This window comes from Somniosus microcephalus, chromosome 6 (assembly GCF_052327205.1).
Source record: "Somniosus microcephalus isolate GS21.2 chromosome 6, FLI_Smic_1.0, whole genome shotgun sequence".
In the NCBI taxonomy this organism is placed as follows: Eukaryota; Metazoa; Chordata; class Chondrichthyes; order Squaliformes; family Somniosidae; genus Somniosus; species Somniosus microcephalus.
Window position 1 is genome coordinate 246,729,702 of NC_140992.1, and position 23,273 is coordinate 246,752,974.

The 23,273-nt window shown below is 39.9% G+C and overlaps 2 protein-coding genes across 4 annotated transcripts in view; one reads left to right on the top strand and one right to left on the bottom strand.

Annotated features, from left to right (window-relative positions):
• Nucleotides 1–1,095: 1,095 nt before the first annotated feature.
• psmd7 (proteasome 26S subunit, non-ATPase 7) lies at nucleotides 1,096–9,884 on the bottom strand. The gene is made up of 7 exons (XM_085991730.1): nucleotides 9,705–9,884; nucleotides 6,225–6,316; nucleotides 5,251–5,343; nucleotides 4,457–4,554; nucleotides 3,275–3,355; nucleotides 2,257–2,348; nucleotides 1,096–1,726 (listed from the first exon to the last, which is right to left on the bottom strand). Exons 1-7 carry the CDS (start codon nucleotides 9,776–9,778, stop codon nucleotides 1,294–1,296), a joined length of 963 nt encoding a protein of 320 aa, XP_085847856.1. The 5' UTR covers nucleotides 9,779–9,884; the 3' UTR covers nucleotides 1,096–1,293.
• Nucleotides 9,885–9,915: 31 nt separating this feature from the next.
• Nucleotides 9,916–23,273, top strand: part of dhx38 (DEAH (Asp-Glu-Ala-His) box polypeptide 38) — a 95,973-nt gene continuing 82,615 nt past the window's right edge. The window contains exons 1-4 of one of the 3 annotated variants that reach the window (XM_085991728.1): nucleotides 9,929–10,006; nucleotides 10,531–10,653; nucleotides 11,116–11,503; nucleotides 20,610–20,800. In XM_085991728.1, coding sequence (XP_085847854.1) covers nucleotides 11,181–11,503; nucleotides 20,610–20,800 — 514 coding nt within the window. In that variant the 5' untranslated portion in view covers nucleotides 9,929–10,006; nucleotides 10,531–10,653; nucleotides 11,116–11,180. Of the gene's footprint in view, nucleotides 10,007–10,530; nucleotides 10,654–11,115; nucleotides 11,504–20,609; nucleotides 20,801–23,273 lie in introns of all 3 variants that reach the window. The other 2 variants (XM_085991729.1, XM_085991727.1) reach the window with 2 other exon arrangements.

The following is a 23,273-nucleotide window of genomic DNA, read 5'->3' on the forward strand; positions in this document are numbered from 1 at the left end:
TAAGCAGTGCCAAATATGTCATCACCCAGATCAGTTTTTAGTTTTAGGTTTTCATTTGCAATTTTTCTGCCTAAGTAATGGATTTCAGTGCTAAGGAATGAACACTTTTAACCACCCAAGCCGGTATCAGGCATTCCTAAGTTATAGGAGTTGTAGACAGAGTGGATTTCCTTCTACTGTATCTCAAGCATAGATCATCTTCTGTTGCATTATTGTGAAATGTCATACCTTCCACAGCAGCCATTCTCATGGACGCTCTAAGTGAGGTTGCTAACTTATCTCAAGTCAAGGCCAGTTTTGTGCAGTAGATCCATGCAAACCGAAAATTAAAGCAAGACTACCTAAAGAGATCTTTACAGCTGATAGAAAAGACACTCTTTCCCCCCAGTCCATCAGTCTGGCCTGGCTTGTAAAGTTAAAAGGCTAGTGTACTAATAGCGCCAAATTTCTTTCTGGCTTCACTTTTATTCACTCACTCAAGCCTACCAAATAGAAAGTGAAATTCATTCTCCAGAGGAAGCCAGAGTACAATTCTCAATTGTATGGGATTCAGATTCAAGTTTATTCACTTTTATCCCATACCTCAACTGTGTAGCTACCCGGACACACTCATACCTAGGGAAAAAATAGTGCAGGTTATTACATAGGATATACAGCACAGAAACAGGCCATTCGGCCAAACCAGTCCATGCCGGTGTTTATGCTCCACTCAAGCCTCCTCCTGTCTTTCCTCATCTAAATCTATCAGCATAACCCTCTATTCCCTTCTCCCTCATATGCTTGTCTAACCGCCCCTTAAAGGTATCTATACTTTTCGCTTCAACCACTCCCTGTGGTAGCATGTTCCACATTCTCACCACTCTCTGGGTAAAGAAGTTTCTTCTGAATTCCTTGGTGACTATCTTGTACTGAAGGCCTCTAGTTTTGCTCTTCCCCACAAGTGGAAACACTCTCTCTGTATCCACTCTATCAAAACCTATTATTTTAAAGACCTCTTAGGTCACCCCTCAGCCTTATTTTTTCCCCAAACAGTTTGCTATTAGCTATTCTCAGTACCTTAAAGCAAACAGAAATGAGTAAGACTTAGAATAACCGTATTAGTAAAGCAATATTTATAATGTTTCAAGATTTTGAACATGTACATTGTACAGATACAGAAAACTGCCCCATGCAAACACATCAATGGCTGGATATTTTGGCCCTTTTATTGCAGAAAGCCGAAGTATTAACATTCCCACTCGATACCTCTTGAGTGTTCAAGTTGAAGTTCTATTTTAAAAAGCACTACACAATCTATTTTCTGTCTTTCTTCTCTTCCTTCTTCGATTCACTTTTTTCTTTTTCTTTGTCATCTTTCTTCTCTTTCTTCCCCTCTTCCTTTTCTTGCCCTTCCTTCTTTTCCGCATCTCTGTTGGCAATTTTATTGTTGATTAAGTTGTGCAGAGCAACTACTGATCGAATAAGTGATGCAAGATACACCACCAACATCTGATCATTCGTCTTCAGGTAAAAGGCTTTCACAAACTCCTGCAGATTAACGTCAGGCAGTAGATTGAAGACATCCTGCAGCTGGTAGATAATTTGATGGTTGATGGGCAATTTCCCTGTGGCCACTTTCTCCAAGTAATTCCTTATCTCTAATATTTTTGAGTTTAACCCTTTGAGGCCATGCACTTGGTTTGTGATTCGCTGTGACAGCGTACCCACTGTCGTGTCCTTAATATCTCTGCAATGGGGACAAAGAAGCATGGAAAAGGAACTTTATTCTAGAGTCTTATCTTAGCAAATTATAAAGTCAGACAATTTAAAAGTCATCCACTCATTTAAAGAATTTATATGCACGCACATGTAGTGCAGGGATGGGCATGCATACAGTCGATCAGAAGCAGAGTTGTGTGCAACAACACCCTATGACAGGCTGTGGTCTCCGACATTTGTATCAAATGTCTTTAACAAAGTTCTAGCAGGATTGTAGTTCTTCCAGCTAGAGTCATGTTAAATTTAAAAAACTGTAATGATCCCATGCCATGACCTGCAGACTGCAGCTCAATGCAATGGATAGACAGATCTGGTTTGGTTACATATCGAATTATAAACTACAAAAGTTACCAGAATCATCATTGCAGTCCAAACTGCACATTAATTTATTAGTTATCCCCAAATCAATTATACTATTATAGTATCAAAGGGAATGATGGAAGTAATTCTCTTAATTTTGCCTGAGGGCAAAGAATTGCTCAGACACTGCCAGATTACCGTAGTAAGTGCTCCACTCCAACTTCTTCCGCTTCCTCTGCCCCTATTTCACTCGTCACATGTTCAAAGGTTTTGGAGGTTGGAGTTCCATCCTGAAGAGATACCACACAGTAAATACTGAGCTTAACACCCATTCACCCAGAGTGCTCACCTGTTGTTGGGTTGGGTTTGTGGAGGTTTTAGGTGAAGACACTGACCAGCCTATAATTATTTTCCTTTATAATTTTCCCTTCTTGTCCTGAAGGTACTGACTCTTGCTGTGGTATGGGCACCAGCAGCCATCTGGTGTCCTGCCCAAATACACATTCTTCATGTGCAAGCCTCGATAGCAAATGTAGGCTATTTTACCACAGAAGGCATCAGAGCCAAACCTAATCATGTACCCTCTCGACATTCACACTCTCCACTAAAAGCCACTGGATAGCAAACATCCTGAATAATTCTTTGTCCAGAGCACCAAAGTGAACAGTATAATCCTTAATGTTGCCATGGCAAAAGAAACAACAGGATTGTCAGTGAGTTGCCTCCCGATCTGGCAATAATTGGCTTCCTTTCCCTTCTTGGACACCTGTCTGGAGGTATCTGAGCTGGAAAATGTGGCAATGGCTGAATATTGCTCAGACAACCCCTAGTAATCATCTAGGAAGGGAAAGGATGCTGATCAGTGCTATTTCCATATGTGGAAGAATAGCCCAGCAATAAGGAGGGCAGAAGATGAGAGAGATTGAGCAGAATGCACCACAGCAGTCTGTGGCGATGAGGGGAGAAAGCCAGGGAATTAATAACTTTGAATGACTAAAGGGCCAGTTTGGGGGCTTTTAAGTTTACGAGTAGGATAGAGTTTCAAGTTCAGTTGTTAATTGAATGATTTTTGAAATCAACTTAGGAAAATTTCCATACTAATTGGAAGATTGCAAATTTCAGTGGGTTTTAGTGACTGAAGAAAATTTCACCAAAATGATTCACTACACTTTAGGGGTTGACATATATGTTACAGAAGATATAATGCAGTACTTACATCATGAACTTCCTCTACTGAAATGTAAGCTTCTGTAGGTAGCCCCAGATCTTTTGGCTTGACATCAGTGATGACCAAAACCTTAAAAGAAAAATCACATTGTTTTATCCTAGTCTCTCAAGAAGTTATTTATATTCCATTAAAATAAAAGCTTGATAAAATAAAGATATTATTCTTTCTGTAACACTAGGAGTCAGACACTATAATGTAACATTTATTACAGTGCAATGATAGACAAAGCAATATTATGTTTATGCTGGGTAATTATTGACTGCTATTTACAAGTGTTGCGACCGAATAGTAAAAAGAGGACAATGGCAAAGTCTGTTATATTCCCTTACTATGTTAGCCTAGTAATTTCAGTAAGATGAAATTTGAAGAAACAAACCATATTGTATTTGCAGTACTTCCCTAAATACAAACTTATAAATTGCAACAGCTTTGATAAAGGATCCCATCATTGTCCTTACTATGTGTGTTACTGCCAGGGTTGGTAGGTTATTAATCTATTTCACTTCAGACCGCCTTAAACAAAAGCTCCTGCTACATTCTCTCTCCTATCCATACATTCTCTCCCACCCTTTTAAATATTTGTTGTATTTTAAGGCTTTGAATGCTTGAATAAATTTCAACAGGAGAAGAACTATTATTATGTACATATACTCGAGATATTGATCTTAGTCTAAATTGTATACCTGGTCTAACACCCAAATAAAAGTACAATATACCTGTGCAAAAAAACCCTGAAATGACACCCCCCCCCCCCCCCCCCCCCCATATTAAAGCATTGGGTTTGTGCAATACATTTTTGGCATGTTGCAAGATCCAGCTGTTCAATGGAATGAATTCAGAATCAGGTACATACAAAGGTACAGGTTGCAATAAATCCAGCATGATAGGAGAAAATCATTTACACATTTGGTCAAAATCTAATTAAGTCATTGCAAGTCTTTAAAAAAAATCAAACCCAACTGGGCCACCAACTAATGAAAATATGGAAACCTGTATTCAGAACAAATAGATTTAAACCATTAAAGTTACTTTACAATGAAATAATTTAGTCTGCTAGTAATTTATTCTGCCATTCAAAATAAATGCTGACATACATAATGTGAATACTAAAACAGTGTAATTTATCAACTATGAAAAGTTATTCAAAGGAGGGAAAATCTAAAACCTTACGGAATTAGGACAGTATCGTTTCATTAGTTCATTGATAGCAATGTCGTTTTTGTGTAACTTGGGTCCAGTGTGGTACCATCCAACGATTCTTTCCCTGGCTAAGACAGATATATAATCATCCATTAAAATGCAATTCAATAAATGCTATAAGACAGTCATTAGACCCATCATACTGATTAAGAAGCACTGTGGGAATGACAATGCATCAACACAATCTATTCCTTCCAAAAAAAAACAGGAAGCCTGATTAAGTGATACTTGTGCAAGTCAAGTAATGAGACTTATGTACCTTGTTACAAGATTGTGTGTTGAATGTAGCAGTCCTTGGATAGGAATTTTAGATTGTTCTAATGAATATTCTTCTAAGCCAAGTAAATGCAAGTTTGAAGAAGCAGATTCCCATTTAACTTTCTTTTATTTCTCATTTTCTCTCCTAACTTGAGACCCAAGTATTCAGAAAACAGCCGTCGTTACTCAAACTGACCACAAGAAAATATACAATTGTAAAGCAGGTTAGCTTTTCTTTGTTAAAGCAGATTATCCATCGCTCCAAATTACCTTCACCTAGGGGGAATAAGTCTCACCTGCTCTAAGCTGCCTCATTAGGGATCAGAAACTCACCACGTGAATTTCAGGAGCAACCCATGTACTACCAGCATGTTAGTGCACCAATATATAAAAGTCACTCACCTTGATTAGGATTGTTTTTAGTGTAAACTTTAAAATAAAACAGTATCCCGCACATACAATCTGAGCTTTAGCCTCAACTTGAAGTACTGTACAAGGAATCTTACCATTTACTTTCTTAAACATCCCATACATGTTCTCCAAGTAATCATGATCCAGGAACCACACTGAATCATCTTTCTCGTCTTCATCGAATGGAACTAAGATAGAAAAGAACATTTAAAAGATAAAATGTTCTGAAATGCCAGACAGATACCACAAAATCTCTAACAACTGTTTTAATTGTACTGTTCATGGATTTCCTTTCCATGTTAACAAGTGCAATGTTGAAAAGATACCCATGCTTTACTTTTTTAACCCATAAAATAATTAAAATTACAAATGCTGATTATTTTTTTAAAAAACAGACTTGCATTTATATAGCACCTTTCAAGACCTCAGGTTGCCCCAAAGCGCTTTACAGCCAATGAAGTACTTTTGAAATGTAGTCACTGTTGTAATGTAGGCAAAGCGGCAGCCAGTTTAAAATGTGCGTAAAATGTTCTTGATCATGATCAAAGTTTACAAAAGCTGATTTTGTTGAAAGTGTAATAACTGGCCACTAAGGATGTTGGCTCACATAATATTGACAGCTACACTAGCACCTTTAAAAAGGTTCCCAACACAGTTCTGTAAAATGCACTAAAATACATAATAGTCCATAAACAAAGACTCAAGGGTTTTTCACTCAAAAACAGAACAGATTACCGTATTCTGGATAATGCTATCAAATTATACAAACAAGCTAAAGAACAAATATATTTTGCATTGTTTGTTATTCAAAACTGAGATTAATATTGGATTTATAGTATCCAAACAGGACTGACGGTTTTCACAGCAAAATTTATTGCTTCAATTAAGGAACTACATCATTGGCATCAAAACTCCTCGAGGGGGCTGGCCAAACGGGAAGTTTAGTCCCAAGTGGTAGATCTTGACTGAGGACTCTGACAGATCATTCAGTATTACAAATAATTCACGTTAGGTGATGAATTGTTGCTGATCCGTAATAACTGAATTCACCCGTAACTCCGGCTCTTACCTGCAAAACTGTTGGAGACATCGAGTACCTTTTTGTGCCAAGAACCCAGCAACACCCCAACGACGCGTTTCTGATTTCCAACTTTTCCTATTCTGAACATTAAAAATGAGAAGTTACCATCATGAAGAGTTAACAATTATAATCTTATACGAGCAATGATCCCACTGAATATGCCAATTAAAAAATTCCTAAAAACTACAATGTCCCAAAGAAGGTTCTTTAAAAAAATATTTTCCTTCCTCAAAATGTCAACATCCCTGCTACCTATACTATAGTGAAATATTGTAGTTAACTCTAGGTCCAACACATTTTAGCATAAATGTGTGGCAAAGATGACGTTAACAATTAAAAAAAATCAGGGTTAGGTATTAAAAATGAAGGATCACCAGCTTGTTAAATCTGATTTGTTAAAGGAATATTTTCATTCAGACCTGTAATATACTACAGTACCAATTATACCTAGCCAACTTATAAAAACTAACAAGCACGTGTCTTGAGTTTCCATTTATTTTGAACACTATTGCATTTGCCGCCATATGTAGCGAGGTAGGGCAAGAGATTACTCAGCAAGCAAAATTGTCCACTTTGTGTGTTTCAAGGATGCCCCGCCCCATATGCATTTTAACAAAGGAACTTACCTGCCCTTCATTGCATAGTCTTGTGTATGTAATTAGCATTTTAAGTTTATATAGACACAAGCTGATCTGTTGCCCCCCACCCCCAAGACTCGAGCACAGACTACAGCAACAAGTCTCAACTTGGCTATGTTGGTTGTACTCCTGCCTCCGAGTCAGAAGGTTAAGGGTTCCAATTCCACTCTCCGCACCTAAGCTCACAGCGTTCAGCCTGAGGATCTAGCTTTCAGATGAGCAGCTAAATCAAAAGCCAGTCTGCCTGCTCAGATGAATGTAAAAAATCTCTCAGCATTATTTGAAGAGCAGGGAGTTCTCCTGACCTGCATGCTTCCATCAACCAGCAGCACCTAAAACAGTTTATTCAGTAAATTATCTCCTCATTTACTGTCTGTGTGACCTTACTGTGCGCAAATTGATTTATTAGCCAAAGGCTCTGGGTTAGGCGCACAGCCCAAAGGATTGGCTTATACACCACTTTAGATCAAATTTGTGCTTAAAAATAAATATTTGTTTAAAAAAAATGAAAATTAGCAATAAATTCTTCATTTTAACATGTGTCACGGCGAACATGGTTAATCTTTAAGATTGCCCGTGCAGAGTGTAGAAACAAAAGTCTGGCGAGGAGGTTAGATCGACCCCTGCAGAACCTGTCGGATTTTTCTTCCATTCATTTCAATGGAAGGAAAATCAGGTAGTTTGTGTTGCCAGCGTGCGATCCTTCCCGCCCGATTTACCTTTCTGCGGTTCACCCAGGTGATGCTCAACGGCCGGGCGGTACAGCTGAAAATCTACCCATGTCCTTCTTAAATCTGCCCACAGTTCTAAAACAATGTACAGTAAAAAACTGTTACATCCGATTCAGATTGTTTGTACAAAATTCAAGTACTGAACATAAATCGGAACTTTTGGTCTTTATGGTCAAGTGTATGTTGCTGGGGGGAGGGGGCGGCAATGGAACCAGTTACTCATTGAAAACACAGGTGTATGTTAAAGCCACCCCGCCTCTGGTAAGATGCAGTTTTACTCACTCATATTTATATCATCAATGGAAACGTGTGCAGGATGGGTGAAAAGTAATTTATCATAGTTCATAGAATGGTTACAGCACAGAAGGAGGCCATTCGGTCTGTCGAGCCCCTGCCCGCTCTCTGCACGAGCACTTCAGCTAGTCCCACTCCCCCACCCTTTCCCTGTAGCCCAGCACATTTTCTTCCTTCAGGTACTTATCCAATTCCCCTTTGAAAGCCACAATTGAGTCTGCCTCCACCATCCTTTCAGGCAGTAAATTCCAGTTGATGGACTTTTCAATTTTCCTAATCCATGGTAAAGTGTTGTCATCATTGTTATAATTTGACAATTTACATAACACAATGATGCTTATTTTCCCATTTTGGTCACTACTCTGAATCGGATTCCCTCTTTATTAGCAAAAAGGAAAAAGTGATTGGTTCAATAATTAAACCGAAGTTCCAGGCTTGCTGACTTTTTAGTGAAAGGGCAGAAGTTCCTATACAGAGCTAAATTAGTATACAGCTAGACTGTATCTTCAAGCAGAGTCGAATGAATTAGCATATAGTATTACGTGGTACAAATACATTTGTATATATCGTCATCCAGTTGATAAAATTGAATGTAAAGAAAGTTGCTATTTGCCTCAGAGGAAACAGACATTTAGCTGGCTTTTTAATACATGTTTTATTTGCATGCTATTACTTGTGTGACAGCACTGAAATACAAGTTGGGTGAGTGTGTGACACAAAACACACTTGTTACTTATATTTCAACAGACACAATGTATGAAGGTGTCCAATTTTGGGTACATCCCATTAAACACCAGAGGTTATTAGGATCACATGCTGTTTCAGTATGCCAGGTGTAGCAACATGCATAAGTATCTTTAATTTTAAAACCCGTAGTTTTTTGGGGGTTTTATTTTTAAAAAAGGAAAGATAAATATACCACAAAAAACCCAAGTAAATTTGGAGAAAATCAGTTTTTATTTTGAACATTGCAAATGCTGAAGAAAAGAGACTTCTCTTACTTAATGATTAAAGGAGTCGGTTACATACAATTTACAGCACAGAGACAGGCCATTCGGCCCAACTGGTCTCTGCCGGTGTTTATGCTCCACATGCGCTTCCACCCACCCTACCACATCTAACTATATCTGCATATATCCTTCTATTCCTTTCTCCCTCATGCACTTATCTAACTTCCCCTTAAATGCATCTACGCTATTCGCCTCAACTACTCCATATGGAACCGAGTTCAAAGGAGTAGATCACAAGTTTCAGCAGCCTGATTAACATTTAAAAATAATTCTTTAATTATCTCTAGTCACGCAAACATGAGCAGTTCTAATTTTGTATGGAGATACCAATTTCATTAGCTGGATGAGGATTGAAAGACGAATTATACAAAATATTGTGCAAATCCTTGTTAAAAAAAAGTAGGAATTCACAACATTTTAGCAGGCAACTAATTTTATTTTCTTCGTGGGATTTTAATAATCTAGCTAATTTTAATTGAAATTTGCCACTAGGGGATTTTAACTCAATTTTTTTAAATTTTTTTAAAAAGGTTAAAACCAGTCAGTAGCACTAATCTTCACTGGACGTCTGATAAGATTATATTCATTTAAAGTAAAATGATAAATGTAAATAGAAATTGTTCAAGGTGACAGTTTTGGAGAATGGGCTGTCAATGTGACTCAGCAGCGGGCTGCACTGCTGGCAGTGTCTGCGAGAGCAGGCCCTGAACCCGCCCTGCAGCCAGTACAACAAAAGCCCCCCCCGACTACCACAGCACCAGCACCCCAAACCCATGCTCGGCCGGTTCGCTTCACCTGTTAAAATGATCCACCACGCTCAGCAAGACTAGCGGGTGAACGACGACTTTCTCCACCACAGGATCCGGCATTGTGTCCAATTTGGCTTGAAGTTTGGATCCGCCGCAGTCGAAAGCGAGAGAGAGGAGGAAAAAAACCCACACACACGGGAAATGGTTCAAGCACCCAGGACCTCACTTCCGGCGGCCTTCCCGGCAGCCCCCACCCCCCGGCGGCAACGGAAGTGAGGTCGGCGTGAGCGGCATGGCGGTCATTTTAGTGAAGCAGGGAGGGGGGAGAGACAAACAAACCGAGTAAAGGTGTGTGAGCGGCGCCCGGCGGGATCACCGGGTCGTGTATCACACGGAGGGTGAGCGGCGAGGCCTCGGGCAGATGCTTCCAAAGTGTCTTGGTTCGGACTCGCTGCTAATAAAAGTGGTTTGAATGTCGCAGCTTCTGTCGGGTGTCGCGATGGACGCGGGCTGGTTCGGTGTTTGGGGAGTGTGTGGTGGTGGTGGTGGAGGAGGAGGACTTCACTTCACACACGGGGCGTGTTACCCTGATCGTGGGGTGAGATCCCCACTGGTTCCCGGGGATATGATATGGGTGGGTGGGGGAGGGTCGAGAAATGGTTCATATTGGGCTTTTTAACATACAGAGTTCAAGGGGCTTCGTCCCAATCATGCACCTTTCCCTTAAAGAAGCAGGTTCACGAGCATCAAGTCCAGTCTGATTCTGAAATGCACCGCATCTAATGAACTGCGAAATCTCGTCTAAATGTGTCTGCGCTGCCTATGGAAATAGTATGATTACATTGAAAACGTCTCAATTTTTAATTTCACAGATGAGGCGAGGAAATCTAATGTTCGTTTGAGGGTAAACCATCGAAGTACTGTATTATCACTAGGTATACAGGCACAAGAATAGGCCAGAGGTCTTATTGCAACATGAAACTTTGAAGGAGGAGGTGCTTATATGAAGAAATATTCTTTGCTGTAAAATACTTGGGAGTTGTTTAAGAAACATACCCATTCTTAACTACTAATGACTTTTGAGGGCCGCAAGTTTAGAATGAGTTAATAAACATAACTTCTTCCCTCCCCGTGCCTTATCTTTTAAAGATTATTTGGCTTTTACGTTTGCATTATCAAATTTGAGTCCGATTTAATAAAGGGGAGTTTTGATGGCCTTGCCTGTCGATGAAAGCACAACTTACTGTCAAGGGTGTAGTGTTCTATAAGTCTGCTTTTAGATGCACTCTGAAAAATGGGGGAGCATACATTACTAAATGATAAATCATTACAATTGCTATCTCTATTACCACAGTGTAGGAATTTAATAATTATCACTAGTTCCAACAGAATAAAAACAAAAACTTAATGAAATAATTCTGTGTGTAAATTATGTTCTGCTTGCCCTGTTTTTTTAGGAGCTTTTACTTAAATCCTGTTGAAACAGGACTGGTGTGGACATTACCTGCTGCAGCTATCAAGCATGAATGATGATGACTCCATTCACAGGCTGGAGGGCTGTGACCCTGACAATCAGATTGGGGGATTGATAATAAAAAAGAAGAGTGCCACAGATGACCAGCATATCTTTCGAGCTCCAGCACCAAAGACCTCACTGCTAGGGCTTGATAAATTGGCTGCCCAGAAGAGAAAAGAGCGGGAAGAGAAAGAAGAAGAAGAAGAAGAGGAGGAAGAAAAGAAGAAATCCAAGGTGTCATCATACAAAGACTGGGAGGAAGGAAAGGAAGACATTGGCTCTGATGAGGAGAGTGGTGACAAAGTAGGCAGAGGTGGGAAAAAGGAGAGGTAAGACACTGCAGTTACATAGTAAAACAATTTATGTTAATAGAACTTTTTTGTTCCTGTTATTTTCTGCTTTATTATTTATCCAAATTTGTCTCCAAGCATCCATCCTTCTGTGAGGAAGAGGATGATGAATTACTTTCTTTTTGGCTGCTTTGTCCCTTTTCAAAGCCTTTCAAACATGGTAGCATGATGCAAATGGTACCTTGGATGAGAAAAGAGGAAGTCTTTCATGTGAGAGGAGGAACCTCGACAGCATAGCCCTTATCAAAATCAAACCATGCAGGAATCATGATTTAGCTTGATGACACCCCATCTACCTTTTTTTTTTCTCCAAGTTTTACAACTCTGTTTGAACCACAGTTCCTGTGTAATGTGGGTAATATTGTACCTGTGAGCAATTTATATTTTATCATGCGCTACAAATGTTCAGAATGCTCCTTCTGTTTTTTTCATGTTCAGACCAATGTCTAGAAAGTAAATTGATAAAATTCCTTTCAAGTATTTATCATTTGTAAGTTGCCAAAAACAGTGGCTATCAGTGAAGGAGGTTACTTAATTTTTTTTAAACATTTGTAATGGAGTTGTGAAGAGGAATTTCTTGTTGGTACATCCAATAATAAATAACATTACTTTTGAATTGACTTTTTTGATTAAGATTACAGTGAGTGATTTCACAGTAAAAACAAAAGGAAGCAGTTATGACAAAAATGTGTGGCTGCCACTTAAAAAAACAGTCATGGTGATGGGAGAGTAAAACAAAGAAAGAACTTGGATTTATAAAGCTATTTTCACCAGGATGTTCCAAAGTTTTTTATATCCAATGAAGTACTTTTGAAGTGTAGTCACTTTGTAAATATAAGGACATGCCAATTTGCACACAGCCAGGTCCCACAAACAGCAGTGAGATAAATGATCTGATAATCTGTTTGAGGGATAAATATTTGGCCAGGACATCTGGAGAAAGCTCCTGCTCTCCTTTGAATAGTGCCATGGGATTTTTTATGTCTGCCTGAGGGCAGAAATCGCCTCAGTTTAATATCTCATCTGTAAGATGGCACCTCCAACAGTGTAGCACCCCCTTATTACTGCACTGAAGTGTCAGCCAACATTATGTCCTCAAATCTCTGGAGTGGGGATAGCAGCAATGTTTAGTGTGGAATTAGAAAAAAAAATGATTCTGCACTTTCAAGCTTTGCTTAACTGTTTTGTCCTTGTGCATCTAAAAAGTCTGGGCAATTTTAATACTTTTTAAGTTGCACCACGTTGTCAAATTTTTGATCATATAAAAACAATATACAAAGCTCTGTTTGTTTTACAACATTCTTATTTTTATATGCTCATTACATGAGGTGTTTTATAAGTATATTAAGGGCAATAGGATAACCAGGGAAAGAGTAGGGCCCATTAGGGACCAAAGTGGCAATCTGTGTGTAGAGCCGGAAGATGTGGGTGAGGTTTTAAATGAATATTTTGCATTTGTGTTCACTATGGAGAAGGATGATGTACGCATAGAAATCAGGCAGGGGGATTGTGATATACTTGAACAAATTAGTTTTGAGAGAGAGGAGGTACTAGCAGTTTCAGCGGGCTTAAAAGTGGATAAACCCCCAGGCCCTGATGGGATGTATCCCAGGCTGCTGTTTGAGGCAAGGGAGGAGTTTGCAGGGGCTCTGACACAAATTTTCAGAACTTCTCTGGCCACAGGGGAGGTGCCAGAGGACTGGAGAACAGCTAATGTAGTACCATTATTCAAGAAGGGTAGTAGGGATAAACCAGGGAATTACAGGCCAGTGAGCCTAACATCAGCGGTAGGGAAATTATTGGAAAAAATTCTGAGGGACAGAATTAGTCTCCACTTGGAGAGGCAAGGATTAATCAAGCATAGCTTTGTCAGGGGGAGATCATGTCTAACCAATTTGATTGAATTTTTCGAGGGGGGGACTAGGTGTGTGGATGAGGGTAGTCCAGTTGATGTAGTCTACATGGACTTCAGTAAGGCTTTTGACAAAGTACCGCATGGGAGACTGGTCAAGAAGGTAAGAGCCCATGGGATCCAGGGCAATTTGGCACATTGGATCCAAAATTGGCTTAGTGGCAGGAGGCAGAGGGTGATGGTCGAAGGTTGTTTTTGTGACTGGAAGCCTGTGTCCAGTGGTGTACCGCAGGGATCGGTGCTGGGTCCTTTGCTGTTTGTAGTGTACATTAATGATTTAGATCTGAATGTAGGAGGTATGATCTGTAAGTTCGCAGATGACACGAAAATTGGTGGAGTGGTAAATAGCGAGGAGGGAAGCCTCAGGCTACAGGATGATATAGATCGGTTGGTTAGATGGGCAAAACAGTGGCAAATGGAATTTAACTCTGAAAAGTGTGAGGTGATGCATTTTGGGAGGACTAACAAAGCAAGGGAATACACAATGAATGGTAGGACCCTAGGAAGGACAGAGAGGATCAGAGGAACCTTGGTGTGCATGTACATAGGTTGCAAAATTCCAGGAATTTTTAAGAGGAAACTTTCCATGGGAATTTTCGGGAATTTATGGGAATTTTGAGCTTTTTTTGCACACTGATGGTTTTTGTCTCTGACCTTTTATATTATCTTTGTCATCAAAATAGACATACTGTTCCATACAAATAAAAACAGGCTTTCAAAACTTTATTTAGGTTATAATTTTGAACTTTATTGAACTCCCACAAAAAAGACCCATCTAAAATAAAATAAAAAGAACGTCAGCTTATTTAGCCTGCAATTTGTCCTTATTTGTCCCTTTGAGTCTTCTACTCGTGAGTCTTCTACTCATCATTGCTCCTCCTGATTCTCTGGCTCTGACGTGTCCATTTCCTCCTCTGTGTCACTGTCTAGCTGTGTGGTGGACACTTCTGTATCTGGCTCAATAAGTTGTAGGTTCGCCTGGATAGCCACCAGTTTCTCCACTCTCTTGTTAGTCAGCCTGTTGCGCACCTTTGTATGCTATTCCCGAAAAGCGACCAGTTTCGTTCAGAGGCCGCTGATGAAGGTGGGATTTGGAGTATCACCGATGCAATGGGTGACAGTGCCTCAGATGCACAAAGTGCCTTCCACCAGGTATGTGCACTGATATGCTTGCATGATTCCCATATCCCGTCCCCATTCCAAAGACCTTGCTTGGTAGAGAACTTTGTCAGACTTTCCAGAACTTTGCCCACGTCCAGATTGAGGTGGCGTGAGAGGGTAGAAATCACACTGTAAGCGCTGTTGATCTGTTCTCCAGAAAGTATTGGTCTCCCAACATGCTTTGGGGTCCAGCATGTATGCTGCAGCATGAATCAGCTTGACACAAAATTCTTGATGCGTCTGTATGAATTGAACAATTGCCTTCTCCTCTGCTTTGAGCAGCAGGGATGTGGGTAGGGCAATGCTGATTTGTTCTTTTAAATCAGCAAAAAGCCTGAGAACATCTGACAAGACAGCATCATCTCCTTCAATCTGAGCAATTGCAGATGCTACTGGTGAGAGTAGTTTAAGGCTGCTAACCACTCTCCCAAAACACATCATCCAGCAGTATTTTCTTGATGGTGGTTTCCATATCCCCAGACTGTGATATTGCCATTTCTTGCAGCGACTCCTTACCCTCCAGAAGGCTGTTGTACATTATGACAATGCCACCCCATCTAGTGTTGCTGGGCAGCTTCAGTGTGGTGTTCTTGTTCTTTGTCATTTGCTTGGAGTTGTAGGTTGCTGCAACTACCTGTTTTCCCCTGACCTACTTAACAACTTGCTTGGCTCTCTTGTACAGTGTTTCCATGGTTCTCAAACCCATGATGTCCTTGAGGAGCAGGTTGAGCCCATGAGCTGCACACCCAATAGACGTAATATGAGGGTAGGCCTCCTCCACTTGAGCCCAAGCAGCCTTCATATTCGCAGCATTGTCAGTAACTACTGCAAAGACCTTTTGTGATCCAAGATCATTGATGACCACTTTCAGCTCATCAGCAATGTATGTGCCTGTGTGTCTGTTGTCCTTCGTGTCTGTGCTCTTGAACACTGGGAGAGGAGTGGAGACGATGTAGTTTATGATGCCCTCCCCTCGTACATTTGACCACCCATCTGAGATAACTGCAACACCGTCTGCCATCTCTATCGTTTCTTTGAGCTTTCCTTGGACTCTGTTATACTCAGCCTCTAGCAAATAAGTAGACAAAGCATGTCTGGTGGGAGGACAGTATGCAGGGTGAATAACATTGAAAAATCTCTTCCAGTACACATTGGCTGTGAGCATGAGGGGTGAGCCTGTCACTTATACAGCTCGAGCAAGGCACTCATCTGCATTCTTCTGGCTATGGTTATCCATTGTATCAAAGAACCTTCCAAGTGGGCCAGGAGTTGCTGATGATAAGGAGCCTGATGCTGAATGTGAACCATCATCTTCTTGAATGGAAGCAGAGGAACTCTGGGCTGACTGCTGTGAGCTTTGAGTGAAGTTGTTGCATTTGGATAAATGCTGCTGCATCTTTGTGGCATTCTTTACATATGGCTTTGTACAGTATTTGCACATGTACACAGTCTTTCCATCTTTAATGCCTGGGATAAAATGCTTCCACACATCCGACGGTAAACGTGGCATTGTTCTATGCAGAGAAATAAAGGGCATTTGTCTCTGTGTCGAACTGCGGTTGATCAGCATGATTGCAACAGGGTGAGTAAAATTTTCCTGATGCTCCATGTGATGGAAGCATGACCTGTGCACGCACGACGCTACATCACCAATAGAGGGAGCTAATCGCTCATTCACTCATCCAACCAATCAGGACACACTTGTTCAGTCACACACACAACTTGTAATTATTAAAGCAAGCCAAGTAAGAAGATAAACATATATTGATTAAGAAATTCCTTGATAATTAAGATTCCAGCTCTGTTAGTAATTTTAAGAGAGGACCTGTGGGGGGAAAAAAAAATGAAAAATACAAAAAAAAACAATATTATGCTAGCATGTGCTTTTTTGAGCAAAATTCCCAAGCTAAACTTCCCGTGGAAAATTTCCGGAAATTTACCGGAAACTTTCCACCCCTTCGCAACCCTAACCTAGATCCCTGAAGGCAGCAGGACAGGTAGATAAGGTGGTTAAAAAGGCATATGGGATACCTGCCTTCATTAGCCGAGGCATAGAATATAAGAGCAGGAGCTGTATGATGGAGCTGTACAAAACGCTAGTTAGGCCACAGCTGGAATACTGTGTGCAGTTCTGGTTGCCACACTAGGAAGGATGTGATTGCATTAGAGAGGGTACAGAGGAGATTCACCAGGATGTTACCTGGGCTGGAGCGTTTCAGCTATGAAGAGAGACTGGACAGGCTGGGGTTGTTTTCCTTAGAGCAGAGAAGGCGGAGGGGGGACCTGATTGAGGTGTACAAAATTGAGGGGCATAGATAGGGTAAATAGAAAGGAACTTTTCCCCTTAGTAGAGGGGTCAATAACCAGGGGCATAGTTTCAAGATAAGGGGCGGGAGATTTAGAGGGGATTTGAGGAAAAACTTTTTCACCCAGAGGGTGGTTGGAATCTGGAACTCACTGCCTGAAAGGGTGGTAGAGGCAGGAACCCTCACAACATTCAAGAAGCATTTAGATGAGCGCTTGAAACGCCATAGCATTCAAGGCTACGGACCAAGTGCTGGAAAATGGGATTAGAATAGACGAGGCTTGATGGCTGGCACGAACACAATGGGCTGAAGGGCCTCTTTCTGTGCTGTATAACTCTGACATTGTGAAATGGTAGTTGCAAATATGTAGTTGCAACTGATGATATTTGTCCAATTCTATAAAGTACATATCTGTGAGGGTCTAAACATTTTATTTGTATCTAACTCGATATTCAAAACATTTTTTAAATTGTAGTGAGCTTGCTAGTTAAACATTTAAATTCAAAAATATTCTTCAGTATTGGTAATATTTTTATGACATTAAGTGCATTTAACAAATCTCCCTGTTTTGTTACTGACATTGCAGTAGCTTTTGTTGTATTTTAGAAGTGGGGACAGAGTATAATTTTAAATAAAAGTTTAATGAGCAATTAAAGATCTGCTCTTTGCCAGAAGATTTTAAATGGAATCATTCGGATGTTGACTTTGAGCCTGCTGCTAATGTGCGATACTTGTGAAGTACATTGTATTGTTGCAGAGAGCTATGTTGATAGAATCCTAGACTGAACTCTTGAACTTTGTGAAGTTATATCGGTTAATGTATTCAGGGACTGTTTTCAGTAGAAAACCTTTTCATTTTTCTCAATAAATCCATGGATGAGTTATTCATTAAATCACTCCAAATCCCAAAATATAGAAAGATAAATGTACATTTATATAAAGTTGTAGATTTGATTGGTAGAGTCGAGATAATGGCCCTGAATTTGCGGTCGGAGGCTTGCCGTGGGGAAATGCCTCCGATCCACAAATAAAATGCCCGCCTAGTTGGTGGTCCGGGAGGTGTAGAGATTCGCGGCCCTGGGCTTCTCCAGGTACCCGCGGGTAGAGGCCCGCGTATCCCAGGGGCACATGCAGTTCACAAGCGCCCCTGGGACCACGTGGGCCGGCCCAACCAATAAAAGAAGAGAATCCCCATTCATGCTTATGGGGATTCTGTTTGTACGGAAACCCCATAAGCATGAGTGGGACTACCCCAAAAAATACATCTACACAGCAAATAAATTTAACAAAATACATATTTAAAATTTTAAAACAAAAATTTAATTTTTTGAAAAATAAATTTTAATGCTTTAAGCGGACTAAAAATAAACTTACTTTATTGGACAGGGTTTTTAATGTATAAATTTTAACCAGGTTACGCCTGCTTTTACCAGGCAGAAGAATTTCACGGGCGTTCGCTGGGCAGAAGTTGGGCAAATAGCCCAACTCTCCGTCCACTGACGCCTTTTTCCCAGGAATGCATTGGATCTGCCAAGAAGATCCTTGACAGATTGTAAGTTCCGGGTTTTCACGCATGTGCTTCGCATGCGAAAACCTGGAACTTGCGCGGCAAAATAGGGGCCAATGTATACTAAAGGGCTAGAAAACTTAAAGAAACGATTTTGCTGCTGATGTCAATTTTGGCACTGAGATTCTATAAGTATCTGCACAGCCAAGTGTATAAACTCTGTACAGGAAACTTTCGATTAACCGGCACCTAAATAACCGGAAATCTCGGTTAACCGGCAAAGTTCAGGAGTAGGTTCAGGTAACTTTTATTACTTTTTTTACTCCATTTGTTGCTGTGCAAGGGTGTGGCTGCAGCTGTTGCTAAGCTACAGAGACGCTTGCAACTTGTGCCCATTGTTCTGAAGCTGTTGCTAAGCAACAGGGTTTGTTGCTTTATACGGAGCTCTCAGCTCTCCGTATCTTTTACTATAGCGTTCGGTTATCCGGAATTTTTGATGAACCGGCACCACGTCGGTCCCGTCCGTGCCGGATAAAAGAAAGTTTCCTGTATTTGCAAGCAGTGGTTAGCTCTGAATGGCATGGTGAATTGGAATGAGTAGGATGTGAGGGTTTGCATCTATCATTTCTCCCACATGGAGAGTAACCAATGTCAGCTATACCTTGTAGAATGTATAGAGTAGGCACTTTTCCAGAAAGAGGAAACATTAACGGATCAGTTGCTCCAGGCTCTTCCTGTACATATTCTGCTCCACTCTTTTTAAGAAAGGAAAGAACTTGTATTTACATAGAACCGTGTCACATTTTCCAGGGCATCTCAAAGTCCTTCACATTGAATGAATTACTTTGAAGTGCATTCACCATAGCAATGCAAGATAACCTTTAACTGTTGAAGTTGAGAGATGAAGCTGAGATTTTTTTTTGAATTTTTAAAAAATATTTCCTTATGGAAAAGTAAGATCTGTATCTAGATAATCATTTACTATCCAAGCTAAGTTATAATTTTGGGATAGTGCATTGGATTATGGGTCAGGGATACTAAGGCAGCATTTAGGTCACCTACCTTTAGTTGCTAATTAGGTTTAATATTTTGAAGATGGGATTTTTAAAAAATGTATTCAAGAAATCCGGTAACAGTGGTGACTTGAGTGGGTACTTCTCTGAAAGTCGCGTGCTCTTGCATTCCTTTTGTTAGTCAATGGGAAGTTTTTGTAGGATGCATTACATGTTCTGATATTGCATTCTACTATATTTATCCTGATGGGCAAAATTCATTTTTTTCATTTGAAACCTTTGACAAAAAACATGTTTGTGTCCCATATCTGCGAAGTTAGCAACTGTGACAGATAGAAGCAGTTTTCCTTTCAAAGTGACTTCATCAAACAAGTACGGCTTTTCAGCCTCTCGTCATCTACTGGTCAAATCACTTAAACTTGAACAACTCAACCTATATTAGGAATGCAAGGAAACCTCTATGAAATCCATCATTTGTGAGATATTAATGAAGGTCAATGTCGCACCTTTTTTTGAGGAAGTTAAACTGTTGAAGTTGTTGTGTCCACAGTAAGAAGATTCATTAAAACAACACAATCTTAAGAGGTTTTCTTGAAACATTTAAAAACCTTCCCAGTTTTTTGTTTTTTGAATTACCAGAAGTGGACAAATGTAAAACCTGAGTATTACAGATGTTTTGAATAGCTTACTGTACTTCTGATTGACATGGTATAATAGAAATAGGTTGTTTGCTTCTTACCACTTTTCCCATGTACTGTGATTACAAATATGTACAAATTCAGATTGACTACATTTGAAATTGTGAACTTTGGTGGGTACTTAACATCTTACTGTGAAATGCATGATGCTATCTACTCTTAATTCAAAAGTTGATTATTGCTGTTGATTGAAATTGTATGAAATATGCCTGCTGTTCTGTTTTATTTAAATGGCATAATTCAAACTACTGGATAATTAAAACAAAATTGAAACAAAAAATAGCTAAACTAACAAGTAGACTATATAAATTTTTCTATATATGGAGGGGGCTACTGTAAATTAGTCTTTGTATTAAATTTTGCTTGTTTGAATTTCAAAATTCTATAATTTACAATTGAATGACTAGTATTTAAGTTACCAATTTTAAACAAAAGATGATGTTGCAATCAATTGTGTGCATTGCTAAAAAGTGGCTGTTATGTTGCAGATACTATCGTACTTCTGGTGCAGAGACACCTTCGCACACAGGCGGTGTTAGCGAAGAATTTAAGGAACGGCATCGACAAAGAGAACGGGATCGTCGAGAACACGGAGTTTATGCATCTTCAAAGGACAATGACAAGGAAAAGAAAAGGGATCGAAGCAGGGACCGCGATCGTGAGTCAAAGAGGGACCGTGGTAAATCTAATGTTTTTATTGGTCTTTAAATGTAGCTACAGTGGAGCATCAGATTTTCTGTATTATTTTCTCTAATATTACTGTCATATTTTGGGATTCCAGACTATGCCGCCACTTAGGAACTTTGATATAATATATATTACAAAAGCTACTATTGAGCTAAACTTGGCTCTCAAGGGGTTAAACTCGCAGGGCTGGCATACTGCTTAAGGGAGTGAATAATGCCACTGAATCCAAGAAGGTATCTATGGTCGACACGAGTTTGTAATAGTTACACTGGGTACTAAATTGGAACTGCTTATAAAAAATATTTATTTATGATAGGAATGTAAGGTATATAATTTTTTTACTGTTTGTACAGGTGGAGGGATTTCACTTCAAAGAAAACAAATCAAAATTCCATAATAGCTTGTTACTTCTAAGTAAAATTTTTCCAAGTGAAGAAAAATTCAATTAAAGTTTTCCATTGGCTATCTGCTATCTATTTGCTAATCTAGTTCACTGAGAACTTTTATTAATCTGAAATAATGCTGTTATGTCAATAAAAACTATAGAACAAGAGGTGAAAAATCTATTTTTGAAATCAAATCTTAAAAGATGTTAATGGGCCAGGTTTTGCTGCGTGTTTGTTACGCTAGCCCATATAAAGGCATTTGATAAGGTGCCACATCAAAGGTTATTGCGGAAAATAAAAGCTCATGGTGTAGGGGGTAACATATTGGCATGGATAGAAGATTAGCTAGCTAACAGGAAACAGAGAGTAGGCATAAATGGGTCATTTTTTGATTGGCAAGATGTAACGAGTGGTGTGCCACAGGGATCAGTGCTGGGGCCTCAACTTTTTACAATTTATATAAATGACTTGGATGAAGGGACCGAAGGTATGGTTGCTAAATTTGCGGATGACACAAAGATAGGTAGGAAAGTAAATTGTGAAGAGGACATAAGGAGGCTACAAAGGGATGTAGATAGGTTAAGTGAGTGGGCAAAGATCTGGCAAATGGAGTATAATGTGGGAAAACGTGAAACTGTCCATTTTGGCAGGAAGAATAAAAAAGCATATTATCTAAATGGTGAGAGATTGCAGAGCTCTGAGATGCAGAGGGATCTGGGTGTCCTAGTGCATGAATCAAAAGGTTACTATGCAGGTACAGCAAGTAATTAGGAAAGCTAATAGAATGTTATTGTTTATTGCAAGGGGAATTGAATACAAAAGTAGGGAGGTTATGCTTCAGCTATACAGGGCATTGGTGAGACCACATCTGGAGTACTGTGTACAGTATTGGTCTCCTTATTTAAGGAAGGATGTAAATGCGCTGGAAGCAGTTCAGAGAAGGTTTACTAGACTAATACCTGGAATGGGCGGGTTGTCTTATGAGGAAAGGTTGGATAGGCTAGGCTTGTATCCGCTGGAGTTTAGAAGAGTAAGAGGTGACTTGATTGAAACATAGAAGATCCTGAGGGGTCTGGACAGGGTAGATGTGGAGAGGATGTTTCCTCTTGTGGGAGAATCTAGAACTTAGGGGTCACTGTTTAAAAATAAGGGGTCGCCCATTTAAGACAGAGATGAGAATTTTTTTTTCCCCACAGAGGGTCGTGAGTCTTTGGAACTCTCTTCCTCAGAGGGCGGTGGAAGCAGAGTCTTTGAATATTTTTAAGGCAGAGGTACATAGATTCTTGGTAAGCAAGGGGGTGAAAAGTTGTTGGGGGTAGGCGGGAATGTGGAGTAATCAGATCAGCCATGATCTTACTGAATGGCGGAGCAGGTTCGAAGGCCAAGTGGCCTACTCCTGCTCCTAATTCGTATGTTCATATGTATACTTTCTATGGGGTTTTGCACTGGAAGTTGCTCTAAATTAGAGCCAAAAACCGCAGAGCCCTCTACAGGACATACAAGCAACTGTGTATCTCCTTAACCAAGCAGATTGAAGATTTATTAATGAGCAGCGCAGAGTCTGAACCAGGAAGTGAAAGTTAACATATTGAGTTCATTGTCAAATCAGGTACAGAAAGCAAAATAGAGGGAGAGAAAGATAAGAGACAGAAAGAAAAAGTAAAAAAAAATCATTTTACTTAAATGATTTTTAAAATCTCCAACAATAATTAAAATCTGATGGAATGAGACTTCACACTTGTTAAAGTTAATTTTCAGTGCCAGAGAGGTTGTTTGGCAGTAATTAAGACTTAGCACGCCATTAAAAGGGTACTTGCACTGGAATGGACAAGTGCTAACTTTTTCTGGCGAGTTTAGTGTGTATCTGTGAGGTAAGTACAGCAACTTCGGCGTTCAATGTATTTGAATGGAGAGCCAGACGGTGAGATGCCGTTTTCGGGAAGCTTTTGGAGGAACGTCGCATCTTGGACAGCAACCTCTAGATTTCCGCATTTAACTGCGCATGTGCGGAGGTTGCTGTCCGATTTCCATGTAAATAACAGTGAGTACTGTTAGCCTCACCGTTATTTCTACCGCAAA